The following is a 22564-nucleotide window of genomic DNA, read 5'->3' as shown; positions in this document are numbered from 1 at the left end:
AGACGATGTAATAAAAGTTTCACTTAAAAAAAAAAAATAATTCGAAATAATCAAAGTTAATTCAAATTGTGTTAAAAAAATAAATATAAGTATGGATGAAGGTACAAACATTGAAAAAAATGTTAATGAAATAATCAAAATCCAAATTACTTAAAATAACCGTAAATATTTTTCAACCAATTATTATGTATACCACTTTATATTACACATTAATTAGGTTATTGCTAACTCATGAATATTTTTTTTTCAACACTGAACGTAGCGCAACCTGCTGGTGCGTTTCACGTTCCAATTAAGCATCAGCATAATTCGGCATTGTGCGGCACTGAGTCGCATTATGCTCTGTAATTGGAAAACAGCCATAATAACACACAAGAGCTTACGAGTATCGCGCTATGAACGTGATAGGATAGGAACCACCGATAGGAAAAGGATAGGAACTATCCATTGAGGTATTATTACTACGTATAGAGAGGACACCACGAACAAAATCTGTGTGACAAGCGTGGTGGTGCGGGGCGCGCGTGGGGCGGCTAGTGAGTCGTACACTTTGTACATATTCTGCCTCTTATGACTTATAAATTAAAACCAATCAATGTGACAAAAAAATATTGTTTATCTTATTAAAAAATATGAAAAAACTTATAATTAATTAAAATCTATCAATGTAACAGAAAAAAATGGTGTAAGACGATTGGCTCAACTCTTGTTACAAATAGTGTAGTAGCGTTGTCTTCTCTAGAACCTGTGTCTAGAACTTAGATCATTAAGTAATGGATAACACTCGCAGGCGTTTCCCCTTTTGCCGAGGTATAAGATTATTCGAATCGAAAAGTCTTATGCTTTCATAAAAACAACTTGCGTAATCGATTACAATCACTCTGCGTATTCGTAACACATCGAAAGGACGTCTGCGACTGCTCCGCTAAAAATGCCGTTTTGCACTGTCAAGTCTTGCAGAAGCAATTCAAACATGTCGAATATTAAAAAAGATGGAATAACCTTTCATTTGTGTATATTTTTTTATTTTTTTAACGTACATTTCTAATTAAATGCAATCTCTAATAATCGTCGATGTATCGTTTAGCGATATGATCAAGACAAATAATCGAGTCATGTTTACTCGATCATTGATGCGGCCCCACGAGACTATCATGGAAAGAAAATATACAAATTTAATCTTTATGGACTAAGAGATAAAGTTGAATTTAAAACGCGATAATGAACCGCATTCCTTACGAGACTATCTTTTAAAGAAATACAAATTTAATCGTTATAGTCTAAGTTATAAAGTTGAATTTAGAACGCGATATTGAACCGCACTCCCCACGAGACAACTTGGAATGAAATACAAATTTAATCTTTATGTACTTAGTAATAGAGTTGAATTTAAAAAGTCGTCGCTTAAAAGGTCGTAAATTTTTACGACTTTCGTGAAACAAATTATTTTTGTGAATGTGTGATTGTGTTTCAATAGTGTGAGTTACCCTCCCCGCACCAAATTCAGCAGAAAGTTTAGTTAGAACATTTGCCAGCGTGCTCCATCCATTACTTAATGATCTAAGGTCTAGAACGTAGTATACAGTAACTCAATGGAACTATCGCAATGTTTTTCTACTCTATTCTGTGCTCTTTTTTAGATTATAAGTATTCTTTGGAGCAGGCCTAGTGCGGGACGGGGTGAAGCCCGTGAAGTGAGGAGATAAGGGATATTGAGTTCTGTGAGATATGTAAACTAAAATTTTCATGTGATTAAAACATAACCTATAGTAGACTTTTCACTGTCACTATATCGTTATCTATGCAGGTGAAACCGCAGGGACAGTAAAATTATTGTTAATGTAGCTACACGTGCGCATCTTGACGCCATTATTTCACAGAATAGAATAGAAAAATTGTGACAGTAATAATTCCTATCCCGACACTCGTAAGATCTCGTGTGTATATACCTCCACGATAAGTTGATAGTAAGATCCGCGAGCTTCTTGCAGGATATTTATTGCAGAAATAAATTGCAGGACATGTAAACGATATTGCAAGGAACTCATGCAAGACTTCCGCGAGTTGACTTGCAGGTGGAAACACGGCCATACGAAACTAGACCGATACACACCGAAATCTGTCGCGAGTCCAAGCAGTCATGTTTAGACACGCTTTCTCAACTACTCGCAAGATACTCGCTGGACAAAATGTCGCCACAGTACTTGCTACATTGTTTAGACTTGCAAGCTCTTGTAAGCTGCTGTCAGACAGACTGCCAGACATTTTTTGGGGAAGTTTTCTTGTAGGTGGAGACGCGGCCTAATAGTGTATAGTATGTAGATAATGGTGCATCCACGTGGCATCCACAAATTCACTGAAATACATATAGCAAAGAAAGTGAGTAAAATGAGCTGAACTCAAAGAGTGATATAATATGTGGTGGTTTTTTACAGATATTCGAACTATTCCTGCACAGTTATGACGTGTATTAATATACCTACTATTCTTTGGTTAAGAGTTAAGAGTTAAGACTGATTACCCACGTAAATTCGCCACTAAAGATTTTAAAATCCTCCCGGGTATAATTGTATGAACAAAATATATATTTGTATAAGTAGTAATCCCCCAGATTTTACTCAGCGCTATAGTTACGTGTGGTTACGTGCTGCTTAGACTTTATATATTATATTTTTATATATTATATTATTCCCTTTATTTATTTATTTTTTTTTTGCTTTTCATGGCACGAAGAGTTCCCTTTATTATTTTCTAAATTCTATACTTGGCCCTTGGCATCTTTATATATTTAATCTGTTTTTGTCATTTTCAAAAAAAAAAAACGCAAATGTCACTATGTCAGTTTCAGACTTCAGTTGTCACTTGTCTGAAATTGCTCCGGGAAATTGAGTTCAATTTCAAATTTAATTATTTGCGTATTATTAAAAAGGTCCCGTATTGTGTAATTTTCACGTATTGAAATTCTTAAATATTCTTTTTCCATGCTAGCACTTTTCATTGGAAACGCGTGGTGCGATTTTCTGACTATGACTTAAATATCTAAATAATATTTTGTAATTATTATACAAAACATCGCAATGGTTTTCGAATCTATTGTAGTGGATGTTTTAAACCGGTTCCTTGGGGACTACGTTGAAAATCTAAATAGATCACAGTTAAAATTAGGAATATGGGGTGGTAAGTGTTTTTGTCATGCACAGTATGATGTCATACGAAATAAACTACTTGCCTACAAGGTTGATAATATTTATTTACTACACCTATATTGTATTATTACAGGCGACGTTGTATTGGAAAATTTGATACTTAAACAAAATGCTCTTGAAGAACTCAATATTCCAGTACAAACAGTATATGGTCACTTAGGTAAGAAGAATCAAGTACTTGAATTTTATTATTGCTGTTACAAATATGCAATGATCAATACAACATTTTTTCGCAATTTTATTTTAAATTCAACTAAAAACATTTTGGAAAGGGTAAACTTCAAAACCAGTTTCTCAGAAATTTGGTATACATAATAGGTAGCTGAGTACCTGATTTTGATAAGAATAGGTTCAGAAAAGTACTAAAATAGTAATCTTATTGACTTAATTATTACTATTCTATTCTTAATGAGTATTAGTTAAATTAATGAATGTACTTACAGTCTTTGTATGTTTTTTATTGTTGTTTCCAACTGTTATCTATTAAGTAGATAATATAGATATTGTTCTTATAGCAATGCAAAATTATGTTATGTTTATATGTATTTTTTTTGATGATGAAAACAAAAAAATTACATTATTATGTTCATATATGCCATTATGACGTGACAAAAAAAGAGTCTGTGCTAATTGACAAAAATATCTTTTATAATTATTTTTTATCATGTTGAAATTTGTTTCTGAAAATGTATAAAGAAAAATCATCACTTTCAAATTAAAGTTATCCTCCTAAATACAGTAGAACCTCGATAAGTTAAAGTCCAAGGGAAACACAAAATATTTTAAGTTATAGAGGTTTTAACTTATCAAGGGTCTATCCATTTTTCACTGCTTCTATAGCTTTTAATTTATCAGCGTAGGTGAGGGTTGTTAGTTTTCTTTTTGGACTCTTTTAAGCCAGTTTTATCACACAGTCAGTAAAGTGATGTTTCTAGAACAACGGTCAAAAACTTATGATGCAAGTAAGTCGTTGTCATAAAGCTAACCGCCGCAAAGCTTTGAAGAATTTCGATAAAGCAAACAATAGGTAATGTATTGTTTACGTTAACAATACATAGTAAACACGTGCAAGCAATAAATACCGAAACCTTTTGTTTTGACACTCTTTCAAAATGACTCATTGCCAAAAAATTTTATGTAATAGAGGTTGTGGAAACATTTCTTTAAGTTATTGAGGGCCAATACAGAGATTATTTATTTAAGTTATAGAGGTTGCGTATTTTAAGTTAAAGAGGTTTTGGGCTCTGATGGGAAGGGAACATATTATTTTGTGATGTTACAGAGGTTTTTATGTTATCGAGGTTTAAGTTATCGAGGTTCAACTGTAGCTATTATACAAAAATATTTTTTTTACAAATCCACATTCTATATTTTTATTATAACTACTAGCGGTCCGCCCCGGCTTCGCCCGTGGTACATATTTACGTTTTCTCTACATAAAAACCATCCTCGTACTTCAAGGAATATAATAAAAAAAGAATTATCGAAATTGGTTCAGCCGTTCTCGAGTTATGCGTTTACCAACACATTTTGCGATTCATTTTTATATATGTAAAGAAACTTCATTTCTTTGTATAGTTTAAGTAGTGGATTTGAATTTTGCCGCTCGGCATAGATAATATAACATTAGTGAGACATACCTTCGACAGAGGTCGCGACTCGCGAGAGAACTATAATGGCGAACGACGCCAAATAAAATTGTAATGTGTTAATTTAAAATTATTGTGTAATCTTTGATCTGTTTAATTTGTGTGCTTAAGTTAAATTAAACTTTAAATGTCGTTTCTTTTGTTTTCAGGTTAGTAATTTCTTTTCTCATTTTAGTAACATTAACAATGTAAAAGTTATGTTTGTTAAATGTGCGAATATTAAAGTCTCAACTTTTGTTTTCAGAAGAAACACATCGTTTAATTTAAAATCCCTTATAAAACGACATTTCTAGTTATGAAAATGGATAAACTACGATTCCAATTCGCAGTTTTAGCGGGATCAGATGGAAAATCCAATGTGGTGTGCATAACCTCAATCGAGACTACGGATGGACGCATTTTTAATATTCCAGATGATTTAAAACCTGCAAGTAAGCACACTAGTTTAATATCTTCGGACGTATTCACTAAAATAAAAAACTCATTAAAAAAAAGACATCAGACACGTGCAGTGTGGATACCTTTAAATACAGATTTGAGGAACATATATTTAGACGAAGGCGAAAATTTACAGTTTGGTGACCAGTATTTGGAAGAAATTACAAGAGAAACCGTACCTTTACTGAGTAATAATAAAAACACCACAACAGAAAATAAAAATATTAGTAAAGTAGCTGAACGATTCATGATAGAAAAATTTTCAAATAAAAATTCGAATGTAAATCAGTGGATAACTGTATTTGAGAGTGAATGTGAGAGATTTGAGATTTTAGAAGATAAAGAGAAGATTGAGATATTGAAATATTTATTAGAGAAACAATGTATAGATTGGTATACCAGTATGTTGATAAAACTAACTGTGAATTCAAACTGGATAGAATGGAAAGAAAATTTGTGTGAAACATACGGAAATAAAGGTTGGACTCAAGAGAAATATGCATTTAACTTCAAATATCAAGCTGGATCACTACTGGAATATGCAACTAAAAAGGAAAGACTGTTATTAGAAGTAAACAGGGATATTGACACTCAAACAATGATTAGTCTTATTGTTATGGGATTACCGGAATACATTATGGATAAAATTGACAAAAAAACTGTAAAATCAACTGCCGCACTATATAATGAAGATAAGTGTTGGTTTAAACATCCCGGTAAGACATACAACAGTAAAGCTGTAAATAATTCAGTGATAGAGGTGGAATTAAATAACAATGATACAAAAAACGAATAATAACACCATTAATTAAAGTCAAACTAATATTAAATGGAAAATTAGAAGTGTTCGGTATATATGACTCCGGTTCTAATGTATCAATAATTAATTCCAAATTATTAAGGGTGAAAGAAAGTGAAAATATTTTAAATAAGGATAACCTAGTTACAATTAATGGTGTTAAAAAGACTAATGGTTTGACAACAATAAGAATAAAAATTTTAAAAATTGAAGAAAATGTTGATGTTTATATTGTCGACAGCAAAGAGTTTAAATATGATTTTTTAATTGGTCTGGACCTTATTAAGAAGTTTAAATTGATTCAAAATGAGGATTTGGAAATAACACAAAAAACTGAAGAAAAAAATGTTACAAATGAAAATAAAGAAATAAAAAAAGAAGATACGTCATGTGAAAAAGTTTCAATAAATTTTAATGAGCACATATTGGAAGAAAATTTCAAAATAAACATGGGCAATTTAAATAATCAACAGAAAAAAAAGATCTATGAATTGATTGACAGCTATAGATCCATCTTTGCGAAAGACAAATATGATGTTGGCACTGTCAAAGAATATGAGGCACGTATTGATTTACTCATGGACAAATATTGCAGTAAAAGACCTTACAGATGTTCAGTTCAAGATAAAATAGAAATAGAACAGCAAATAGCAAAATTACTTGACAAAAATATTATTGAAGAATCTTATAGTCCATTTGCAGCACCAGTAACACTAGCCTTTAAAAAGGAAGACAACAAAAGATCAAGACTTTGCATAGATTTTAGAGACCTAAATAAAATAGTAGTACCCCAGGCTCAACCGTTTCCATTAATAGAAGACCTTGTAATAAAAACAAGAAATTCAAACTATTTTTCTACACTGGACATAAATTCCGCTTTTTGGTCAATTCCTTTAAGGATTGAAGACAGACACAAGACTGCCTTTGTAACACAAGACGGGCATTATCAGTGGACATGCCTACCATTTGGACTAAAGACATCGCCAGCTATTTTCCAAAGAATACTCGGTAATATTTTAAGGAAACATAAGCTTACTGACTTTGCTGTTAACTATATTGACGATATACTTATATTCTCTAAAAGTTTTTCTGAGCATGTTCATCATTTAACAGTATTATTGGAAGCTATTAAAAAAGAAGGTTTTAGACTTAAATTTACAAAATGTATGTTCGCTTCTGACTCCGTTAAATATCTTGGTCATATTATACAAAAAAATACTATTAGCCCCTTACGGGATAATTTAATTTCAATAAAAGATTTTCCTGTACCAACCTGTCAGAAAAATATAAGACAGTTTTTAGGAAAAATTAATTTCTATCATGAATATATACCAAACAGATCAATGATTTTGGATCCTCTTCACAACTTACTTCGTAAAAATCAGACTTTTACTTGGTCTTCAGATTGCCAAAAATCTTTTGAGGCTATAAAACAATTATTGTGCTCAAAACCAATTTTAGAAATATTTGATAAGAACTTACCAATTAATATTTATACAGACGCTTCCTTGGAAGGTATAGGAGCTGTATTGAAACAAATACAACCAAATGGAATTGAAAAACCAGTTGCATATTTTTCCAAAAAATTAAACAAAGTCCAAAAGAAAAAAAAAGCAATATACTTAGAATGTTTAGCAATCAAAGAAGCTATAAAATATTGGCAGTTCTGGCTAATTGGCAAATCATTTACAGTATATACAGACCATAAACCTTTAGAAAATTTAAATATTAGATCAAGGACAGATGATGAGTTGGGAGATTTAACTTATTATTTATCACAATATGATTTCAAAATCAAATACACTCCAGGAAGAGAAAATATTGAAGCGGATTGTTTAAGTAGGAATCCTGTATTAAATGCAAATGAAAACTTAGATGATACATTAAAAATAGTAAATTTGATAAAATTAAATGATATTATTTTGGACCAAGAAAAAAATGAAGAGTTACAAAATAAAAAAAACAGTTTAATATTAAAAAACAATGTCTATTACAAAAAGTTTAAAAATTATGAAAAGATAATTTTATCTGAAAAATTCAGTAAACAATTGATTCAAAATGTCCATAAAAACATGTGTCACATTGGTGTAAGACAAATGCTTAACACAATAAGTCCATTATATTCAGCAAAAAATATCACAACAAATATAAAACTACATTGTAAAAATTGTGAGACTTGTATTAGGAATAAAACAAGAGGGCAAGAAAAATATGGTTTAATGTCACAATTAGGCCCTGCTACCAGACCTTTTGAGATAGTCTCAATCGACACAATTGGAGGCTTTGGAGGCAAACGATCCACAAAAAAATACTTACATCTTCTTGTGGACCATTTCACAAGATATGCTTTTATTATTACATCAAAGACACAAAATGCTAATGATTTTATGAAATTAATAAATAAGGCAACAGACTCAGACACAATTGGGATGCTCTTCTCTGATCAGTACCCAGGAATCAACTCAAAAGAATTCAAAAATTACTTAAAGGAAAAATCAATACCAATAATATTCACTGCAGTAAATGCTCCATTTTCCAATGGTTTAAATGAAAGATTGAATCAAACTCTAGTAAATAAAATTAGATGTAAAGTTAATGAAAATAATTATAAAAAAGCATGGACAACGATTGCTCATGACTGTGTTGATAAATATAATAAAACAAAACATTCAGTCACAGGGTTTTCTCCTAAATATCTATTAGAAGGCACAAATATATCCTGTTTGCCAAATGAACTTAAACATAGTATCTCAGAAGAAGATTTGCTCAGAGATAGGAAAATAGCATTCATAAATAGTTTAAAATCTCATAATTACAACAAAAAAATATTTGATAAACATAGAGCTAAATTTGATTTCCAAGTAGAAGATATGGTATATGTTGAGAATGGTAGTAAATTAAACAGAAACAAATTAGATGAATTGAGAATTGGTCCGTTTAAAATTATTGAAAAGATTTCAAATTCTATTTATAGAATTAATACTGGCCATAAAAAGGCAGAGTCGAACCTCTTTCATATAACGAAACTAATTCCTTTGTCTTTAAAGTAGAATAATAAAAAATGTACCTATTTTATACTTACTGAAAACTGTTAAACTAAAATTATAGTATGTATGTAGTATTAAGAGTTAGATGAAGCTATGTTATGTTATTTTATTTGTATTCAAGCATTTGAATTAGAATATTTTAGTTTTGTGTAAATTATATTGCAAAATATGTTCAAGTAGAATAATAAAAAAAATTTAAAAAATGTATTCTATACAATATGTATGTAGTATTAAGAGTTAGATGAAGCTATGTTATGTTATTTTATTTGTATTCAAGCATTTGAATTAGAATATTTTAGTTTTGTGTAAATTATATTGCAAAATATGCTCTTTGGGGGGGAGATGTAAAGAAACTTCATTTCTTTGTATAGTTTAAGTAGTGGATTTGAATTTTGCCGCTCGGCATAGATAATATAACATTAGTGAGACATACCTTCGACAGAGGTCGCGACTCGCGAGAGAACTATAATGGCGAACGACGCCAAATAAAATTGTAATGTGTTAATTTAAAATTATTGTGTAATCTTTGATCTGTTTAAATTGTGTGCTTAAGTTAAATTAAACTTTAAATGTCGTTTCTTTTGTTTTCAGGTTAGTAATTTCTTTTCTCATTTTAGTAACATTAACAATGTAAAAGTTATGTTTGTTAAATGTGCGAATATTAAAGTCTCAACTTTTGTTTTCAGAAGAAACACATCGTTTAATTTAAAATCCCTTATATATATGAGAAGATTATACTTGATACAGTATTGGTTAAATTTGCTTTGTAGAAATGTAAATTTTGTAATGTGAGTTTCACTTATATTTTCATAGGCTACTTGTTATACTGCCGTCTACCGCCTTACATGGTGTATGTGCACCATATGTTAAACCACATTTTAATTCGAAGGCAGAACTTATTTTATGTGCAAAGTATTATTATTTAATATAATTATGAACTATTTATTTGTTGTCAAAATTGTTCACAAAAATATGTAGAGGTGAAAAAATGGATTGCTAAAACCATAAACAGAACACTATTGAATTTTAATTAGATAACATTATCACATTTAGCATGCGATGTAGGTAACTGGGCCTAAAGGCTATGGAGTTCAGACAGTGACATCATAGCCTCAAATCAAGAATTGTTTTTATTGTGTGTGTGACTCACACTAACTCAATTTGAAGGTCAGCAGCGATTGACCTGTTTATGTGATGATATTATTAGATTTCACTGTATATTATCATTGGTAGTTTCTAAATATACATGATTTGTATATTAATTAATAGTTTCTCAATTTTTATTATGTAGCTTTAGAAAATACATATTAAAATGAAAACTAAATGATGTTAGTGGTATTATTATGAAATCCCAAGCAGTATCAAATTATTTTTGTTATATTATACCAACCAGTGGTCTGCCATAAAGTATGAAAAAGATAAGAAATGCACACAACATATTATCAATTTTCAAGTGTATACATTACATGCTGATAATAATATAATTTATTATACTTATGAAGTAATAATCAGCCTTAATTTAGCATCAACTACTTTCTCAAAAATGTTGGTAAACAGATTAAACTTTTCTGTTAATTTTATTTATCATCATCAATTTTCATTTTTTGTGTGTGTCTGATAGTATAATGTACTATACTATCACACACATACGTAATTAATCCATGAGGCCCCGGAATCGGATCGGGCCGTTCGGGGCTCAATGGGAAAAATAAATTGTTTTATGAATATTATTGGTACACACTGATACTGGTAATTGACAGACCTACCGATATAAATTAATGAGAATTTTAGAAGAGGCACATGAGAATTTTATAAGATTTTAAGAAATTTATAAGATCCTATCCCAATTGAAATACCTTTCACAGGAAAGTTAGTGCTCAAGATACCATGGAAAAATTTATATGGCGCTTCAGTAGAAGCAACAATAGAAAGACTCTTTCTCATTGTTAATCCTAGTGCTGAAGTAAAATATGATCCGGAAAAAGAAGAAAAAATGGCTCTCCAAGCCAAACAAGCTGAGCTTGCAAGGGTTGAGGAGGCCAAAAAGAGAGAAGCGGAAAAAGGTTTGTGAACTTTATATTATGCAGATTACATTTATTTTACATTGATTTGTTATGGATGTTTCTTCAAATTTAAGACTAATATCTCACACTCATATTGTTTTATCTTTTTTTTATAGTTTTACTGAACAGTTATTTAACATGTTTCAGATGAAATTAAATTGGATGAAACATTTGTTGAGAAATTGGTGACTCAAATAATAAAAAATGTCCAACTCAAAATTACTGACATTCATATTCGTTACGAAGATAGTATAACTAATCCTAAAGCACCTTTTTCCTTTGGTATAACACTCCACAATTTATCTGTGCACACAACTGATGAAAACTGGAAACAGACTGTAATACAAGAGGCTGTCACTAAAATCTTTAAAGTGAGTAACATTTCTTTTGTTTTATAATTTTATTTTGTTGTGTATGAAAATAACAATCTGAGGTTTACTTATAACTATTTATATGTGATGGATTTCTACAGATTTTGAGCTTGGAAGGATTAGCTATTTATTGGAATCCAGCAACAGAACTGTATTCTAAAACCAGCCCCGATGAGATTAAGAACCGTTTGCAAAAAGAAATTGCAACGAAAGTAGTTCTTCCTGAAAATTATAACTATGGTAAGAATAACACAAATTAAGTACATATGTCTTTGTAATTGCATGCAAAAGTGATCAAAATGTACGACTTAACCTTTCGAATGATTATTATTGATTCCGTTACTAGTATCTAATGGAAAATAACTGTATAGACGATCATTACTATATTTTATCTTCTGAAATACATATTCTTTGTTCTATTGCCAATATGGTAAAGTAAATTATACATTCAATAACCGAAATTCAATTTTTCAGCACTTGGTCCTATAAACGCGACAGCAAAATTAAAACTAAATCCGAAGCCTGAAGGAGATACGCCTAAATTTAGTATTCCTAAAGTAATACTTAGTTTACATATGGAACAGCTTGCTGTTAATCTTAATAAAGCACAGTACCAAGATATGATGCTTTTAGCAGACTCCATGGATCGGATGAGCAAAGGAGCACCATACAGGTTTAAATTTACGAAATTATATACAATGTTTTCATATCATTAGCCTTATATTCATATTTTTTGTCGGTTCAAGGTGGATTCTCATAATCCCTAATATTAAGTTATGTAGAACATCATAGAGGTAATCAAATATTATGCTAGTACCTAATATGTTTATTATGTTTGAGTTCTTATTTGTTGATCTTTAATTTTAGTATTCATAATATATTTGTGTAAATTTTCTCACAATGTGAATCATGTAATTATGTCCAATTACACCTCAATTGTTATAAGTTTTTTGATAATTTTAATATCCAATTGTAATGTTATTGTTTTTGTTGGAAAACAATTTGAAAACATAAATATCTTCATTCTAATTTATGAATTATTTAATTGCTTTAATTGTCTCATCAATACGTGATTAAATGATGAGGCTTCATTGCCCTATTGTTCTATCATGGATAAAATTTATCAATCTATGAAAATTAAATAAAATAAAATGTTAACATTAAAAACGTTATTCTAGAAAATATCGCCCAGACGCAAAAACTTACAAAGGTCACTATAAAGAATGGTGGCATTTTGCATACAAATGCATTTTGGAAGAAGAAGTACTGAGACGTCGTAGGAATTGGGATTGGAACCACATGTTGTCCCATCGACAGCTTTGTAAAGACTATGCTAATGCTTACCAATGCAAGCTCACTAGTAAGGGAAAAGTGGCAAATGAGTACCAATGTGTGTTAGATAAAGCTGAGAAATCATTGGATCTGTTCAATTTGGTTGTAATCAGGCAACAAATTGAGTTAGAGGTATGTATTATAGTTTATTTATTTAACAATATAATGTAGTATACTAGGTAGGGACCATGTATTTATTGTATTTTGTAATTGGGTGTTTATTGCGTAACTTTTTTTCAGGTGGAAAGATTAGGCAAATTGGAAGCGGAAGCAAAGAAATCTCGCGGTTGGTTCAGTGGCTGGTGGTCCGGAGCGAGTTCTAAAGATGAGGAATTATCAGAAGGAGTTGCTATCAGTAGGTTTTACTACCAATCAGTGACGAATTAATGTATCACGAGAAGACCATGACCATATGTATATATCTATGTCATACAATTAAAGACCCTAACTATTTTTCATTCATGATCTGCTCTGTTCAAAGCGTGATTCCTTCTTTCCCTCTTATATGAATCCTCAATAAAATATGGTCTATTATCACAGGAGTAAAATATCAATTCGAAAGTTTTTCAAACAAGCAACTGAACAAAATTTTCAGCTTTCAGCTTTATAAAATAAGTACAAAATATATTACAAACATGTATCACCTGCTCACCCTACAGTGAAGCAATTCGAGAAGGCGATGACAGGCGAGGAGAAGGAGAAACTATTCCGCGCGATCGACTACCAGGAGAACACGGCTCCGTTGCACTTGCCCATCGAATATGTTGCTGTGGAGGGCAGCTTCTGCTTGGACCGGCTGCAGCTGGCCGTGCGGCACGACGTGGAGGTGCTGCGCGCGTGTGTGGAGCACGTGGAGGTGGACCTGCAGCAGCGGCCCAGTGCCAATGCTCTCAGGTACATATACACTAACAGAACACTTCTGCTTGGACCGGCTGCAGCTGGCCGTGCGGCACGACGTGGAGGTGCTGCGCGCGTGTGTGGAGCACGTGGAGGTGGACCTGCAGCAGCGGCCCAGTGCCAATGCTCTCAGGTACATATACACTAACAGAACACTTCTGCTTGGACCGGCTGCAGCTGGCCGTGCGGCACGACGTGGAGGTGCTGCGCGCGTGTGTGGAGCACGTGGAGGTGGACCTGCAGCAGCGGCCCAGTGCCAATGCTCTCAGGTACATATACACTAACAGAACACTTCTGCTTGGACCGGCTGCAGCTGGCCGTGCGGCACGACGTGGAGGTGCTGCGCGCGTGTGTGGAGCACGTGGAGGTGGACCTGCAGCAGCGGCCCAGTGCCAATGCTCTCAGGTACATATACACTAACAGAACACTTCTGCTTGGACCGGCTGCAGCTGGCCGTGCGGCACGACGTGGAGGTGCTGCGCGCGTGTGTGGAGCACGTGGAGGTGGACCTGCAGCAGCGGCCCAGTGCCAATGCTCTCAGGTACATATACACTAACAGAACACTTCTGCTTGGACCGGCTGCAGCTGGCCGTGCGGCACGACGTGGAGGTGCTGCGCGCGTGTGTGGAGCACGTGGAGGTGGACCTGCAGCAGCGGCCCAGTGCCAATGCTCTCAGGTACATATACACTAACAGAACACTTCTGCTTGGACCGGCTGCAGCTGGCCGTGCGGCACGACGTGGAGGTGCTGCGCGCGTGTGTGGAGCACGTGGAGGTGGACCTGCAGCAGCGGCCCAGTGCCAATGCTCTCAGGTACATATACACTAACAGAACACTTCTGCTTGGACCGGCTGCAGCTGGCCGTGCGGCACGACGTGGAGGTGCTGCGCGCGTGTGTGGAGCACGTGGAGGTGGACCTGCAGCAGCGGCCCAGTGCCAATGCTCTCAGGTACATATACACTAACAGAACACTTCTGCTTGGACCGGCTGCAGCTGGCCGTGCGGCACGACGTGGAGGTGCTGCGCGCGTGTGTGGAGCACGTGGAGGTGGACCTGCAGCAGCGGCCCAGTGCCAATGCTCTCAGGTACATATACACTAACAGAACACTTCTGCTTGGACCGGCTGCAGCTGGCCGTGCGGCACGACGTGGAGGTGCTGCGCGCGTGTGTGGAGCACGTGGAGGTGGACCTGCAGCAGCGGCCCAGTGCCAATGCTCTCAGGTACATATACACTAACAGAACACTTCTGCTTGGACCGGCTGCAGCTGGCCGTGCGGCACGACGTGGAGGTGCTGCGCGCGTGTGTGGAGCACGTGGAGGTGGACCTGCAGCAGCGGCCCAGTGCCAATGCTCTCAGGTACATATACACTAACAGAACACTTCTGCTTGGACCGGCTGCAGCTGGCCGTGCGGCACGACGTGGAGGTGCTGCGCGCGTGTGTGGAGCACGTGGAGGTGGACCTGCAGCAGCGGCCCAGTGCCAATGCTCTCAGGTACATATACACTAACAGAACACTTCTGCTTGGACCGGCTGCAGCTGGCCGTGCGGCACGACGTGGAGGTGCTGCGCGCGTGTGTGGAGCACGTGGAGGTGGACCTGCAGCAGCGGCCCAGTGCCAATGCTCTCAGGTACATATACACTAACAGAACACTTCTGCTTGGACCGGCTGCAGCTCGCCGTGCGGCACGACGTGGAGCAGCGGCCCAGTGCCAATGCTCTCAGGTATGTGCACTGAAGGAAGGTCATGAATTGTAAACAATACCCGCGTCACTGAAAATTGGAAGCACCGAAGGAAAACAGTTGAGTTAATGGTTTACAATTTACAATGACTACAGATGCAGTGGGAGTCCGACATCACTTTAAAAAAAAGTCCATTATGGAGTTTTCCTTCTTCTCCACCTCGCTCTTTCCCACTATAGCTTACTCGACAGATACTGACATTTAAAAAAATAATATATCATATACAATTTGTTACAGAGTGGATGTTCAAATGAAAGAATTTACCGTAACCGGTGTGCGTCAAGATGAGTTTGAACCGAAATTAGTCACTTCAAAAGAAGTTTCTAAAGATGTTAATCTTTTGAATGTTCTGTTTGAAACAAACCCACTAGGTAAGTCCACAAAAATATAATGCAAAAATTTTATTCGTGTAAGAAATGGATTTATGTACAAAATAAAATAGAATAATCAACCTTGGTTGGTTTTGTGATAAATAAATTCGCTTTAATATTTTAGATGGCACTTGTGATCAGCGCGTAAAAGTGCAAGCACGCCCGTTGCAAATGATATACGACGCACAAACTGTCATAGAAATTGTCAATGTGTTCAAACCACCCACCGAATCTACTGCTTTAACAACGTAAGTGTAGAACTGTGTTTTGTACGATTAACTATTTATTTCTTAGATAAACTTGTAAATACTTTTTTATAGATTGCAAGCAGCTGCTGAGAATAAATTGTCTGATTTGAAAGAGAAATCGGCTCTGGGTATGCAGTATGCCGTCCACCATCACACGTTTATAGATTTGGACATAGATATCGCCTCTTCCTACATCATTGTTCCGCAGTCCGGAAAATATAAAGGGTGAGTGTGCTATTTTCGGCCGTGTTTGCGTCCTCACTGCGCATTGTATGAAGAATTTTTAAAATTATTTTATCTAAAAGATATTACACCTACTGTGGTAAAATTTTCAGACGCATGACATTTTACGTCTGTAAATGTTATGATTTATTTATGGCTGGAGAAATTTAGGAGGTTAGAGACGCCACGACACAATAGATTTTCTATTGTGTCGTTGATTCCGGGGGCCGAGTTATTAATCAATAGACGTTCCATCACATTGCGATTACAGAACGGAATCGTGCGTGGTGATCAAGCTCGGTGCGATCAGCGTGAAGTCGGAGCCGCGCTCGCAGCAGCTGGACGTGCGGCAGCTGCACCGCCAGGGGCTCGCGGACGACGCGCTGCTGCTCGAGATCGCGCGCCACAGCTACGACAAGATGGCGCTCAGGCTCACGCAGATGCAGGTCGGTGCCACTGAATACGCAACACAACACTACACTACACTACACTACACACAACATATTTAACACACACAGAAAATAATACAGAAAAGAAGTAATAAAAAAGAGAGAAATATTTATCATTTTATAAATGCGGCTTTATCGGCTATAAGCGATTTCTGCCAGGCAACCTTTGGATATGATTTGTAAACTTACTTAATTTAACATGGTAATATATTTATGTTTCAGATTGTTATTGCAGCACCAAATGAAGATTGGCATTCTGCGATTGTTTCGAATATTTCAACACCATTGCATTTATTGCAACCCACCAATTTAGTAATACAAATAGACAAATGCCTCATAACCGATGATCCGAGATTGCCGAAGATTAAAATTCGTGGAGAGTTGCAGAAAATTGCTGTAAGCGTTTCAGAAGATAGGTATGATACTTAATTCGATAATAAGTAGAGATTTATGTATATGAGAAAGTTTTGTAATGCATTTAAATGATTTCTTTTTGTCTAGGTTACTAACATTGTGTGAAATTTTGGTGAGCATGCCATTACCACGTTCTGAAGAAACAACTCAACTTAAGGTATTTAGCTTTCTTGATTTATTTATAATATTTAATAAGTGGAGTTATTTAAATATAATTTATTTTAATTAAAGATATTTTGCTACAAATTCGCATACACAGTAACTGGGCGCGTTATTGAAAGCCAACCTCTAGGTCAAGAAGGAACCGGCGTAATAAATGGCGTAATTACAGTAGATGTGACTAATTACACTGTAGATTAGATAAAACAAGTGTATTCCAAAATATTAATAAATTTAGTCAAAGGTAAATGATAGAAGTCAAGTTCTTGTTGATTAATTAAAAAAAGAGAAGTCTGAAGTACAATTAGCTGAGTTGGATTCAAGTGGAGCGTAATTTAGTTAAAAATAGTACAAAAAATAAATACTAAACTGAAAGAAGTTATGGGTTTCCTATAGCTTCTGCAACTGTAATTTAGATTATGTTATATTTTGTCATTCGTACATGAGAAGTATTGCTGCGTATTGTAACTAAATAGTTTATTTTGAACTTAATGTAACGGTGTTCTTAATTGAATTGTAGTCAGATGGAATGAATACAGGATTCCATATTTCCATTTCGTTGATAATAGCTGTGTATTATTTTTAGGCAAGTGACTCGAAAGCATCGAGCCTTTCACTGTTAAGGTATTTGGACCCCGCCGAGAAATTAAAGAGAGATACAGCGCGGTCTAAGCAACGAAAGAATGAGGAGCAAACTGTACAGCTCACTGAGCTTGAGGCATTCTTCATAATGAATGGTAATTATGTCTGGATGAAGGCTCTCTTTAAATTTAATTCATCAAAAAATTATATTTTGACTTTTAAATTTTACATTCATACACATAAATTACTACGGTTTCTTGCAGAATTAATTCTAAGCGTAAACCGTAAAACGATGGATCCGTCCCAAGGTTACGACAAATTCTTAGTGTTTTCGCTAAACCTACTGGAACTAAAAGCGACGCAGAAGACATTCACATTAGAAGCCACGGTTCGTCTGGGATCTGTTAACATGCAACATCATAGAGTTGGACACAGCACTATTAACATGATAGAGACACCTCTCGTAAATGAAGATCAGGCTAAGCTTGAAGACCAATACTTATTTGCTGTCACTTATAGCAATGTAAGTGATTTCTGGAGACTTAATTGGACAACTTTTTATTAATTTACTTGTTCTTTTCACGGAAAAATGTATTTTTTATAGGTTGACAAGAAATGTCCAGAATTTAGAAGCCATTATGGTTCTGTGGAACAATTAATCGAGTTGGACTTTACAACCCTTACCTTACTGCTTCATCTGCAAGGATTGCAGGAAATTTTAGTCATTGTCAATAACTATCAGGTATAGTGTCGTGTATAATACAGACATGCTTTATTTTTTTAAGTGTTAGAGGTTTTTTTACACGTTATTTATTCTTACAGACACGTCTTAACGCCATCCAAAGTTCAGTAGATAGATATGCTAATGCTGGCCCTCTCGAAACTATAATGGAAGATGAGGAGTTTTCTCTGACTAAATCAAAAGGTAAGCTACATTGTTATACTTATATTGAATAATTTCTTTAAACCAAAAAAAATAGTGATTTGAAAAATAAAATAAAGCCTTTTTCTGCTATTTGTTGCTACAAGTTTTACGAATTGCAGATTTACAAGCGAGTGCATCAAGACCGTCTCACCGCAAGCAAGTGGAGAGCATACAACTGAAAGTGAACGTTAAGATCGGGGCAGTAGAGATCCAATTCGCGACAGATGTGCGGCCACTGTCCATAGTGAAGCTACAGGGAGCCACTGCGGGCTTGGTGCTCAAACCGTCCTATACCCAAGTGGACTGTGCTATTGCTAACCTTAAAGTAGAGGATTTGAACCCTAGTACTGTTCATAAAGAGGTATTTATCAATATATTTCTTGTGAATTAGTTACTACAAACTTATGACGGTTTTCAGGGGCTGCGCTATCATCATATACCTAGAATTAATTCTGAAAATTATTTTTCTTTTACAATTTATAAATTAAGAAAGATATACTTAAGCTACATAAGTTAGAAGTTACATATTGCCATTATTCCATAAACTAAATGAAACTTTTTTTTTTTGTTATAGATTTTGAAAGTTCTAGGCGGTGACGTAATGAATGTACAAATAGTGATGTACAACTTGGAACAGTTCCCGACCGTGAGCGACGTCAATATGTCTATAGATGCTCAGATCAATTGTTTGAGAATCGTCTTTCTTAACTGGTTCGTCACTTCTATGCTGGTAAGTGAATTTATTGAATAAATTATTAAACTTTGATGGAATTCAGTATTTATTTCTATGATCTGCATTAAAAAAAGATTGGACGAGTTTTAAGCAAGTTTTTTTGCGAAAATATGTACTTAAATATTTTATGAAAAATTATCGATATTTATTGATAGATACAATAACAGTCTGTTTTTTTATTATTCATTCTTTTATTTCATCTAATAAACACGTAGCGTTGCAACATAATAAATACGAAGAACTTATCCTCCCATTTGATGCGTGTTTTTTTTGCCTATTGCAAATAACACACTGATTCAAGTCTCAAACACACAGGAATTCCTAAACAACTTCCAAGCGGCGCAAGAGGCGATCATAGAAGCGTCGTCCCAAGCGGCAGAGGCTGCGCGTGCAAATGTGCACACCGCGTATCAGAACTCGACGAAACTCCTATTACGAGTTCGTTTAGCTGCACCAATCATTGTGGTGCCTGAGAACTCGGTCAGCATGAACGCGATGCTACTCGACTTTGGACGGATGACGATCAACAATAAGTTCGTCGATCTGCCTGTTGCGGTTGGTAGTATTTTTGGACTGATACTGTCTGTACAAATTCAATTTATTTAATTTAAAAGTTTCAGAAATGTAGTCAGAAAATTATCTCTGTTTGAAACAAATTGAGAAAGGCTGTCAAACAAACAGTCAAAAATATTTGAGGTGAACTATACACAGAATCATAATCTGCATAAAACATTGAGGTATTATTACTACGTATAGAGAGGACACCACGAACAAAATCTGTGCGCGGCGCGCGGCGGCGCGGGGCGGCTAGTGAGTCATACATTTTGTAGATATTCTGCCTCATATTACTTATAAATTAAAACCAATAAATGTAACAAAAAAAATGGTTTGAGACGATTGACTCTAACTCGTGTTACAAATAGTTTAGTAGCGATTCCCTCTCTAGTACGTAGTACATGGTAACTCAGTGGCATAAAGCGCGGTTTTCATGCTAAATACGTTCCAATTTTAATATGATCCTTAAAGTATGTATTTGTAACATGTCAATGACATGTTAATATACAGGACGTGAGCAGCAAAGTGACAGTGGACGAGCTAACCCTCGAGCTGGAGGAGCTGAAGGTGTCGTGTTGCGTGCTCGAGTCGAGTGTAGCGCATGAGCGCAAGCTGCTCCGCCCGACCAGCTTCAAGCTGCTGGTGAAGCGGAGCCTGTCTGCGTGGTACGAGCCGCTGCCCGACCTGGATGTGTCTGGACGGATGAACACTATCGCGGTATGTACTGGCAATCATCAAAATATAATAATCAGTGTTTGCATTGCTTATCATTTCAGTGTCCAATAGTACTAATATATAGCATATACTAACAATAAAAATATATTCTATATGATATTTAAAGAAAACAATCAATATTATGATATTTTACTCGAATTATTCATGCAACTCAGTTGTAAACTTTATTTTTAGATCACAGTTGGTCACAGTGACTACAAAAGTATCATGAAAATACTCAACCAAAACCTTCAAGAAGGACAAAATAAAGCAGAAGAAGTGAAACCGCACCAAAATGTACCGAGAGTGACTTCTAAGCCTACCGTTAAAAGCCAAGCAAGCAAAGTGACAACGAAATCGACTACGGCGGTTGTGACACAAAAGGAAACTAAGAAACCTCGCACAACTATAAAGTTCTCGTTCACTATGGACAGTTTTGTTATTGATCTCATGAACACGATTAGTGTAAGTATTATTCATATTCAAGTACATTTTTTTTATAATGAAATGTTTTGTGTGAGTGTATTTTTTTTTCTTTCTTCAGAAGATATGTGCCAGTGTCGTTTTGAAGACGCGGGCAGTTTAAATTGTATATGTAGGAATATGTATTGTATTCCCAATCGCGCGAATTTAACATATTAATGTGTTAAAAAAAATGTATGCGTGTACTAGAGTACACACGTAAGAAGTGAAACTTCTTTATGACCTTAAAAATGTCACGAGTATGGCGTAACGCAAAAATGTCACGCGTACGGCGTAACGCAAAAATGTTACACTAAATTTTTGTCCAACCCCGATAAAGAAGTTTCACTTCAATAAAATGATTTTCATTCACCATTCCAGGCGGAAGAATCCCAGTTCGTAAAGGACGTGGAACTAGCTCGGTTCTGTATGGCGCTGCTATCAGTTAAAGGCCGTATGTTCTCAGACAGCTCGCTGCACACCTCCGTGCTGCTGGTCGACTGCACGCTTGACGATACGAGACCAGCTCGTGGCGCTAAGATCACCAGGTACATTGATATTTAAAACCGGTTCGCAACTTATAAAGGATTTCTGAATGTCACTAAAAACGCTTATTGACAAAAAAAAATATCGTTACGCTTTAATCATTTTAAATTGTCGTACCAGTAATAAGTTGATTGATGCTCATGAGTGAAAATATGTTAAAAATGTTATAAATAATTTTGTATTATGAGCTAATTATGTGTTTTTTACGTAATCAGGTATTTGGAGCGACGCCGTGAGAAACAAGAAATAAAAGATGAAAGTGATGTTTCGGAAAATATAATGGAGGCCCACGATAAGATTCGAAGCATGATTGACATAACATACACAATGAAAAATTCTGATACTTTCAGTGAGTGAATTTACATTTATTATGTATATGTTTTAATAGTTTATATATTTTTTAAACAAGATAGAGCATTTTCGTATCTTTACAAAAAACGCCCTAAAATTTTGTGTTTTTTACAGTTGACATGAGAATATTCAGTTTTAACTTGATTTTGGCCATGGATTTTCTAAATAAAATAGCAGAATTCATGACAACTGGCCTAGCCGATGATGCTTCTACAACGAAATCAAAAGATGACGTAAAAGTCATTAAATCGAGTGAGAAAGCAGACTCTCAGACGGTACTTCTGAACTTT

At 35.1% G+C, this 22564-nt stretch overlaps 2 protein-coding genes across 3 annotated transcripts in view; both read left to right on the top strand.

Annotated features, from left to right (window-relative positions):
* The first annotated feature begins 2870 nt into the window (after window positions 1-2870).
* The window catches only part of Vps13 (vacuolar protein sorting 13C), a 55062-nt gene continuing 35368 nt past the window's right edge, over window positions 2871-22564 (top strand). Inside the window, exons 1-27 of one of the 2 annotated variants that reach the window (XM_090106367.1) lie at window positions 2871-3177; window positions 3280-3366; window positions 11005-11202; window positions 11350-11573; window positions 11675-11813; window positions 12048-12246; window positions 12752-13037; window positions 13146-13260; window positions 13565-13799; window positions 15781-15914; window positions 16039-16162; window positions 16235-16387; window positions 16656-16830; window positions 17056-17249; window positions 17335-17404; window positions 17993-18143; window positions 18252-18511; window positions 18593-18730; window positions 18811-18913; window positions 19033-19274; window positions 19488-19643; window positions 19962-20201; window positions 20712-20918; window positions 21111-21380; window positions 21759-21925; window positions 22139-22272; window positions 22389-22549. In XM_090106367.1, the coding sequence (XP_089962493.1) occupies window positions 3078-3177; window positions 3280-3366; window positions 11005-11202; window positions 11350-11573; window positions 11675-11813; window positions 12048-12246; window positions 12752-13037; window positions 13146-13260; window positions 13565-13799; window positions 15781-15914; window positions 16039-16162; window positions 16235-16387; window positions 16656-16830; window positions 17056-17249; window positions 17335-17404; window positions 17993-18143; window positions 18252-18511; window positions 18593-18730; window positions 18811-18913; window positions 19033-19274; window positions 19488-19643; window positions 19962-20201; window positions 20712-20918; window positions 21111-21380; window positions 21759-21925; window positions 22139-22272; window positions 22389-22549 (4662 nt within the window). In that variant the 5' untranslated portion in view covers window positions 2871-3077. Of the gene's footprint in view, window positions 3178-3279; window positions 3367-11004; window positions 11203-11349; window positions 11574-11674; window positions 11814-12047; window positions 12247-12751; window positions 13038-13145; window positions 13261-13564; window positions 13800-15281; window positions 15432-15780; window positions 15915-16038; window positions 16163-16234; window positions 16388-16655; window positions 16831-17055; window positions 17250-17334; window positions 17405-17992; window positions 18144-18251; window positions 18512-18592; window positions 18731-18810; window positions 18914-19032; window positions 19275-19487; window positions 19644-19961; window positions 20202-20711; window positions 20919-21110; window positions 21381-21758; window positions 21926-22138; window positions 22273-22388; window positions 22550-22564 lie in introns of those variants that run through there. The other variant, XM_090106368.1, reaches the window with a different exon arrangement.
* On the top strand, window positions 4620-6089 carry LOC149905156 (uncharacterized). Its single transcript, XM_090106500.1, has 2 exons — window positions 4620-5004; window positions 5100-6089. Exon 2 carries the CDS (start codon window positions 5151-5153, stop codon window positions 6087-6089), a length of 939 nt encoding a protein of 312 aa, XP_089962626.1. The 5' UTR covers window positions 4620-5004; window positions 5100-5150.

Source organism: Colias eurytheme, chromosome 10, assembly GCF_061535395.1.
Source record: "Colias eurytheme isolate Ceu_HAF_F1 chromosome 10, ilColEury1 Martin Lab GWU primary, whole genome shotgun sequence".
NCBI classification, from domain to species: domain Eukaryota; kingdom Metazoa; phylum Arthropoda; class Insecta; order Lepidoptera; family Pieridae; genus Colias; species Colias eurytheme.
This window is presented reverse-complemented; position numbering and strand designations above follow the sequence as displayed.

Excerpts from the sequence above, each read along its gene's own strand:
- LOC149905156 (XM_090106500.1), top strand. The coding sequence starts at position 5,151 with ATGAAAATGGATAAACTACGATTCCAATTCGCAGTTTTAGCGGGATCA.